This window comes from Haplochromis burtoni, unplaced genomic scaffold (assembly GCF_018398535.1).
Source record: "Haplochromis burtoni strain Fernald_Lab_line unplaced genomic scaffold, NCSU_Asbu1 Contig_51, whole genome shotgun sequence".
Lineage (NCBI taxonomy): Eukaryota > Metazoa > Chordata > Actinopteri > Cichliformes > Cichlidae > Haplochromis > Haplochromis burtoni.
The window spans coordinates 959,463-968,201 of NW_024582412.1; the positions used below are offsets into that span (position 1 = coordinate 959,463).

Consider the following 8,739-nt stretch of genomic DNA (forward strand, 5'->3'; position numbering starts at 1 on the left):
AATTAAAAAAGTTCAAATAAGTCATTAAAAGCATAAAATTACCTTGACATTCATGTTCATAATTTGTGTATTTAAACTTCTGACAAAAACTGCTACATGTTCCTCGGTGTGTGAGGGTGTCATCAGTGTACCGGATCTGTCTGTATGTATGTTAGGAAGAGTCCAAAGTGGTCTTTTTAATGTTGATCAAGACCAGTCCTCTCCCTTGGAAACACTACAGCATCACCTGTGGAACTCAATGTAGATGTGCCATGTTTTGTACTGTTTTGTTTTTGTCTGATCTCATTACTTTTAGTGACGTGTTGATGTTTTGAAATCTGTTTTTCTACATAGATGTTTGTTTATGTGGGGTAAAGGTATGTTTGTAGAAACCAGGACTGCTGTCCTGAAATCTTTAGTGGCTCTTCGCCAACAACCATGCCCTCCAATCAGAGGATCACAATTTCCATGACGTGTACCGGAAGGCAGAGAGGACGCAAACGTAACACGTAAAACTAAACAGATGCCACTACCTCTCCTACACTGAGGACGTCAGCGGGAGCAACTAACATCACTCCCAGACGGAGAGAGGACCGAAAAGAAACGGGCACACGCGACGATTAAACCTAGACGGCCCTAGTTAGTCAGCTCCAAGAGAAATCCAGGTGTTTCTGTTAGCCGACAAAACAGCGTTTCTCTGGCACGAAAAGGTAAGATAACACCGAGTAGTTAAACCGCAGTCTGCTGGTTAGTTAGTTACTTAGTAGTTGTTTCGGGAAGTGTCTCAGTCTAGGACTAATTGTAGCTACAACCAGTTTAAAAAGCACATTTTCCGAAACGAGTAACGTCGACGTTGATGTAAAATTGGCTTACTTAATTAGTGAGGATTAAAGAGTGACTGTCTGGCTGCTTAACACGTGTCCTTAAAAAGTTTTCCAAGGGTGAGACTACACGTTAAATAGGTTTAAGAGGCTATATAGCTGCTAAACCTGGCATTAACCTTACAGCTATTTAATAACCGGTCTTTCTCCTTTCTAAAAATCTCCTTTTTTCAACTTAAATCTATCCGCAGCTTGCAGTAGCATCTGAATTTCCCTAGGTTGTGTCTAATTAGCAGTGATGTTTTAACACTTATTTTTAGTGTGTATTTTGTCCCCTTGTTTCTCTTATTTAAGAGTCGTAGAGACTTCTGTTTATAAAATTTGTGGTGACTCTAAACAAACAACAAAAGAGCGAACAAAGCAAACTAGTCACGCTAAGCTTGCTAGCTGCAGGTTGCCTTTAGCATGCTAACGGGGAGATCAGAAGAGTCATACTTAGCAAGGAGCATGCTGTCTAGTATTTCTAAGTAACCCTTTAAATCACAGCTTTACCTTGAAAAAATACCCACAGTGTTACCAAACACCATGAGGAATAATTATTTGTTAAATGTTTGGTTTTAAAGGGGGGGTTAAAACGCAAACAGCGTGCATTAGCTTGCTAGCATGACTCAGTGGATTTGTAGAAGTAAAACGGTTGTGTGGCCCTGTTTGTGTGCTGTGAAGTAGTTGAAGATGAAGGATATTTCCTCACTTGACTGAGCCCTTTGGGGATATTTAAATGCGTGTTTAGCTCTGGGATTAAGGCAGAAGTATGGCTGAGGAGCGACTCGCCTTTTGTCTGGGTGATAAACGTGCTCCAGCTGCTCTTTGTGTTATCCACAGGTGTTGTTATGAATTTTTATGGTCACCCCTTTGTTTAAATTCCTCCACCTGCATGTTCCAGCAAAGTGTGTGTGGGCTGTTCTTATGTTTAAGGAGAAACCTTGTCTCTGACGTGGATACAAATTTTAGCCAGGGTTCCAGCTCTGGTTGCAGCACTCCTGAGGTTGTCTATAAATAGATGTGTTCACAGCCTTGGTGTATTGAGGTAACTCGTGTGTGTGTGTGTGTGTGTGTGTGTGTGTGTGTGTGTGTGTGTGTGTGTGTGTGTGTGTCACATTGCACTCCTGTGACAGTGGAAAGCCCTTATGCACATGTCCATGTGAGCCTGGCTGGAAGCGGAGCTCCGCAGTCTGTAGTCACACTGCAATGAACACACGTGAAGCTGCACATTGCAGTGGTCGGTAACTATCCACAGCTTTGGGGAAGAGGAGAAAGACTAGTGTAACTCACCAGGATATGAACTTAGTGATGGGAATTCTTCCCCTTTTGCTTCCACTGTGTATAAACTGTAACTGTAGACAGTTGATTTTCCCTGAAGCAAGATCTTCACAACTTCCTATAAAAATCATTGTCATCACAAGGCTGCTGCAGCTGTTTACTAGACTAAACTTGCCTGGCAGGAAGCTGTTCTCAGCTTTGAGGAAGAGAGTTTGCATTGTTATTATACAGTCTGTATTATTATTATTATTATTTTTTGAGCATTTTAGTATTTTGTAAATTTAGATTTTTTTTACTTGAATTCTCTGTAGTTTAGCATCATTTCATTCTTTTATTTGGCTATTCCCTTAAAGTATTATTTAATAATGTGGTATCTAGAGTTTAAGATGTAGCTTTATATTTGACTTTAGTTTAGTAAACCCATAGTTACTTTCATTTAAACTTATGTGAGCTTTATTATTTACAAGTATTTTTCAGCAAATTATAAAGCATTTTTATTTGATTTAGCATTTCATTGTGTTTTACTTGGCACTTTCTTTTGCCTGCCCTTTCATCAATTTTTAACTGAGATCTCTTCTGATTAATTTTGAAGCAAGCTGCTTTCAGTTTTGGGTAAGAAGAAGTTATCTAATCATTTTTATTGCGTGTTCTCTTTTTTGTTTTATTTAGTGTTTTTTTTTTAAATTCACTTGGGTTTCATTTGGCTTTATTCATGTCTTTGAATTGTTTAAGGTTTCTGATTTAGTTATGCTTATATTTTTATTTTAAATTGATTCATTTTACTGAATAATTTGGAAATGCTTTGTCACGAGCCAGTTGGTCAAGAAAACTTTGATAATGACCAATGTATCAATCATAGCTGCACATTTAACCTGTAAGGATGCAATGCTGCTGATGCCAGCAATGCTGATGTTGGCAACTTTTGGCAAATTCTTACAGTACCTGCATGGGCAGTTTAACCTTGCCCATTAGATTGGGCTCAGTTTGTACTGTTGAAGGATTTTCATACTTTCAGGGTGATTACTGTAATCGGACCTCAACCATCTGTAGAAGACATTGGTGTCCTGCATAAATTTTTTCAACTACAGGTTTGTGTGGGCACACACAAATACCATTTATTGCCACAGACATGATTCATTTGTCAGGAAGACGTGATTTTCTGACGGAGCGACCATTGAAACAGAAATCAAAGTGGCTGAAGTGCCAGAGGTAATGATGCGTAGGTGCTTAGGGAAAAATCTACATGTTGTAGTTGTGTACTGTCACTGGGGAAGCGTTAAAAAATGTGGGCTTGTCTTTTTCTTTTTTTATGTTTGTGGTGGTCTTTAGTCATTTGTCTAAGCCCTTTTTAAGTGGAGTAAAGTCACAATAGAGAAAGACCTCTTCTTTTGCAGTGACGTGAAACTAGGAGATTAAAAACAATAAAAATTCCACTGCAGTCACAGTTTGTATTTTTATTTTATTTTTTTGATTCATGTTCGTTTGAGCTTCCCTCCTTGTGAACTCTGCTGCCGCTCCCTTTCCTGTTTGAACCCACTTTGGAACAAACTAATATTTAGTTTCACATATTTTGTTTTGTAGTTTTTATTTTTCAGATTCTATATAGGTAAGTTGAAATTCCTGTTGCAGCACACATGACCTATAACAGAATAGCTAAAAAGTAAAATGGCTCAAAATTTATTTCAAAATGTCAAATACACAAATTAGTTACTAACTTGGACGAGTAGAAAAAATAAGATGAAGGAACCTAATAAATAAAAATCCAAAATAAATGACAATAGAACACCATGTAATAAGTGTCTTAATAAAGTAAAACATCAGCTGGACAAGCTAAGAATTTATTTCACATTAAAATAATGCAAATATCAGAGGGTCCAGTGAGCAAACATCCAGATATTATGCAGCCTTATAAATCACACGACTAGCTAACTTTTCAGGGAGAATACTAAACTGAAGTGAAACTCGCACAAAGTAAAGCAACAACCTCTATTGGCTGGAGAGAGGTTTTCAGTGATTAGCTGCTCTTTAAAATTTATGTCCCCAAAAGAATAACAAATAATTGCGTTGTCTGTGAAGGTTCTCAGTCATCTTAACTTCATCATATTAACTTTAGAATAATTGCCTTTTATTACACATGAGATGTAAACATGTGAGGCTGATGGTGATAATGGGTTTCGTGACAGCTGATTTGGAACAGCTTCCAACTGAGTCAGTGATTTAATAAAAAGGCTACACATCAGGTACAGATGTGAATATAACTGCTTTAGGTTCAGGACACGATCATTTCTTTCCTTTTCAGTAGTGTCTTTGTGCTGTGTGACTCTGCTGCGGTAACAATGCCTTTTATTTTTCTATGTCTGTCTCCAGGTCAGCTCATCAGGTGGCAGAAATACCGCTATGGCCCAGGAGACCAATCAAAGCCCAGTTCCTATGCTCTGTGCCACTGGCTGTGGTTTTTATGGCAACCCCAGGACTAACGGCATGTGCTCCGTGTGCCACAAGGAGCACCTGTCACGACAGAATAATGGAGGAGTTGGTTCTTTGAGTGGAGTGGGTAAGACCTCAGGTTTTATTTTCTTCTCCTCGTCTGTGTGCAGCTGCTCTGCCTTCATCCCCGGTGTCTCACTGTGGCATGCTGTGATTTATTTCTCCTCAGGCAGCAGCTCCACAGCTGAGGCTTCTGCAATCCAGAGGTTAGAGGCCACCCTGAATAATGCTGCGGCTGCTGCAGTTGCTGCTGCAGAGGTGGCAGCTGAGGCCGCCGCTGCCTCTGATGCTGCTGCTGCCACAGAGGCACTCAGGTGAGTGGACCCAGCAGGGTCCCTGTCAAACCGTGACAGGAAGTGGCATCTATGGCAGGAATGTAAAACATCAGCAACCATCAAGATTTGGTTTATGTAGAGGTAAAAACTGGGATTTCCGTCAGGCGAATCAGTAGTCTCTTACAGCTGTACAATAATTTTGTGACCATTCAGGACTGTGTGTAGTTTCATCCATTCATGGTCTTCTGCTTATCTAACCTCGGAATGGCAGTAGGCTAAGCAGGGTATTCCCCGTTGGGGCGATCGTGGCTCAAGAGTTCGCCTTGTAATCGGAAGGTTGCCAGTTCAAGCCCCGGACACAACGACAGTCTTGGTCGTTGTGTCCTTGGGCAAGACATCACCAGTGTGTGAATGTGTGCGTGACAGGTTGTGTAAAGCGCTTTGGGGTCCTTAAGGACTAGAAAAGCGCTATACAAATACAGGCCATTTACCATTTAGTTGTCCTTCTCCTTAGCCCCATTTCTCCTGGGGGATCCTGAGATGAGAAGTATAATCATCTCAGAGGGTTGAGGGTCTGCCTCAGTGTCTTCTGCTTGGGCATGCCCTGAAAACCTCCAAAGGAAATCGCGTAGAAGCAGCAGCTCTGCTCCAATTTGCTTCGATTTTCTGTTTCTTAGACTGAACCCAGCAACTTGTTTCAGCTGCTTGTATTTGCAGCTTAAATTCCACTTACAATGCTTTCAAAATGGTCTTTGGAAATTTAAGTTGTGGAAACCTGCAGAAACTTTGTCCCTAAAACAATGAATCCTTTTGTAGCATCTTAAACGTGTTGTGTGTTTGAGATGCTACGTTTGATATATGGAACATGGGAATATTAAAGCAGACCTGTTCTGCTTATTTCCATATGTATTTTTTGATTACTGTAGAGCAGCTTAGCATGATTCACAATTCGAATTCGCAAATACACCCACTGTCTGAAACGAGCAGTTTTAGATCCTCTCCTTTTAAGTAGACTTATCTGTGATTGGCTATTTCTCTGCCTGAAAAAAATCATATCTGGGGATATCCATTTAAAGTGACATCATAGAGATTCAAGAGAAGAAAAAAACTTCTGCGTTTAGTGCAGGGATTACTCGTACATAGCATGAGCACCAGTATAAACATGACAGAAAGTAAGAGCACAATAGGTCCACTTTAAATCTGTTTATTTATTTTTTTCCTTTTTTTATCCTTTGCAGTGGGATTTCACCTGCCATTTCTGTAACACAACAGATGACTGAGATGAGTCTCTCCTCTGAAGAGAAAGGAGCGTCAGGCAGTAAAGTGGAGCTCATAGAGCCAGGTGGGCACTAAAAATGGATCTGTTTTCTCCGTCCATCCATTCTCTTGAATCGGGGGTGGCTGGAACCTAGAGTCTATCCCAGCTGTCAGAAGACGAGAGGCAGAGGGACCCTGAAGAGGTCGCCACCCTGTCAAAGGGCTAACACATAGACAGACAACCACTTTACTGAGTGCACATGTTCAGTCCTGAGGGTGGAAAAGTGTGACTAACAGATTTATGTTCTGCTTTTGCCCTTATTTTTACCATGAAATGAGAAACGTGTCATTAGTATGAGGTTATTTAAGGTAGAAATGAAAGAAATGGTGAATATTTGTGTTTTCACCACCCAGTTTACAAACCTTTATACGAAGGCCTAGCTCTAGTTTAAGTCTAGTCTTTTTCCTTCTTTTTCCAGTTGTGAGTCAGCCAGCCATCTCAGCCTCACATCCCTCCACTGCTGGCAGTGAAGACTCCAAATCCCCCGAGCCCCCCAAACCCAAGAAGAATCGGTGCTTCATGTGTCGTAAAAAGGTTGGCCTTACAGGTAAGATGTCTCACAAAGAGATGGATGGATTTTTAAAGTCACTAGCAATTTTCTCTCTAATTTCTCGTGTGTCTGAGCAAACACAAACTCCCTGTGCAGACCCTTGGACCGTTGTGAGCAACGGCAGACATGTGCACTGTGGTCACACCAGCATAGACTATGTGCACCTTAGCATATTCTACTTCCGGTGGAGAAACTCCTGTATAGCACTTTGTTTCCGGTGTGATATTTGCTCCTTGTTTACTGTCGGTTTTCCAAAACAAGTCAACCAAATGGATTAATCAAGTGGCGATTTGCATTTCTCAAGATGTCTTGGGCATTTACCGAATATATCTGTAGATGATGTTCATCGTCTTGTCGATATATTTTCCTCTGCGCCTCAGAGCAAAAGAGAGAGGTTTCAAATTGTATATTTCTCAGTATTTGTATACAGTGGTCACTCGTTTACAGTGTTGGGTAAGTTACTTTGAAAAAGTAATTAATTATAGTTACTAGTTACTGAGTTAGTAACTGAGTTACAAGATTCTAAAAGTAATTAATTACTTCAAAACTAACTATTAGTTAATGTTTTTAATTTTTAATTTTTTTTTTAACCCTCTGGGGTCCAGGGTATAATTGGCCGTTTTTCACTACCTTCGATTTTTCCTCTACATTTCACCTTTAAAAACTATTTACTTTACCGTGTTTGGTATCATTCTTTTCATTTTGACATACTGTATTAACACAATTGATCTAAAAACATAAAATCAGAGTAGAAAAAGTTGTTTTCTACTGTAACAACCACATACATGTTTACTGAATCATACTTCATAACTTTAAATGCAAATATAAATTGTCAATTTTAAAATCATATGGACAAGTTTTGCAAACAAAGTTATTTGCAGCCATTTAACTTTTACCTTTTTTAATAACCATTTCAAACTATTTGTATAACAATCAGCTGTTCTGCATTCAATAAGATGCCAGAAATTATTTGTGCCACTCCAAAAAAATAATTTCTGTCCACTATAAAGGAGAACATCACAGCCTGATACCTGCAGGTCTGACAGCAGCAGGTGTATCACTCCTGTTTTTACCTGGAGACAGCAGTCGCCTCATTGTTCTGACACACAACACAAAACTATCCACAACACTACACACACAAAACGTCACAAATCTCTCACATCTCAAAAGTTGCTTGCGTGCTCTCTCGCTCTCTCTCTCGCTCTCTCTCTCTGCGGTCCATCTTCCCCCTCTCCTAAACAACCAAATGTCATGTTGCCATATCATTTTTTGATTGGTCGACATGGTCATTTTTCCACCAACACAAGGGCGTTTTTTTTTTGTTTTTTTGGTCATAAGCAGAGAGTGCTTGCTGCGCTGTCCTTAGACAGTAAACGTTACAAAACTATTGAGGAAAAAACACGCGTGTATATATTTATCTTGACTCTGGTTTTACGTGGCCTATCAACACAATTCAAAAACTATATCACCTTGTTGCTTTGTCATCTTGAAGTGGTCATGTGATTTGTTTACCACGACTACTATATTCTTCCTCAGTCAAACAGCAGCACTCATGCGATTGTTTTGCCCCCTTAGCTCCAGGTGTTGTGTTAGAAAGTGATCGCTTACACACTGTGTAATAAATACTCACAAAGAAAACTGCGGCCTTTACAACTTATGTCTAAAATCGTTTCATGCATCGGTTAAAACACTGGACTCCAGGCATACCACGCCCAGCTGAAAACACTTCACGCAAGTCGAGCTGCCCGAGATTCACAGAATTTACAGAAAATGTTAAATTTTTGTGATTTATATCATTATCGGGACGATAGATGTCTTATATCGGGATATGAGATTTTGGTCATATCGCACAGCCCTAGTTTGAAGTCTACACTTTTTCCGTCAATTTTTCAGTCTGTCCTGCTCACATCTCCAGTGGTTGTACACGTTGTCATTAGCGTGTATTCACTCCACATTGGCCACACTGCTTTCCGAGCTAAAACACTGGTG

The 8,739-nt window shown here is 39.9% G+C and overlaps 1 protein-coding gene across 1 annotated transcript in view; it reads left to right on the forward strand.

Annotated features, from left to right (window-relative positions):
- The first annotated feature begins 475 nt into the window (after nt 1–475).
- LOC102308986 (AN1-type zinc finger protein 5) overlaps nt 476–8,739 on the forward strand; it is a 9,304-nt gene continuing 1,040 nt past the window's right edge. Inside the window, exons 1-5 of the mRNA XM_005921715.3 lie at nt 476–689; nt 4,488–4,674; nt 4,777–4,921; nt 6,121–6,224; nt 6,619–6,747. Of these exons, the coding sequence (XP_005921777.1) occupies nt 4,518–4,674; nt 4,777–4,921; nt 6,121–6,224; nt 6,619–6,747 (535 nt within the window). The 5' untranslated portion in view covers nt 476–689; nt 4,488–4,517. The remainder of the gene's footprint in view (nt 690–4,487; nt 4,675–4,776; nt 4,922–6,120; nt 6,225–6,618; nt 6,748–8,739) is intronic.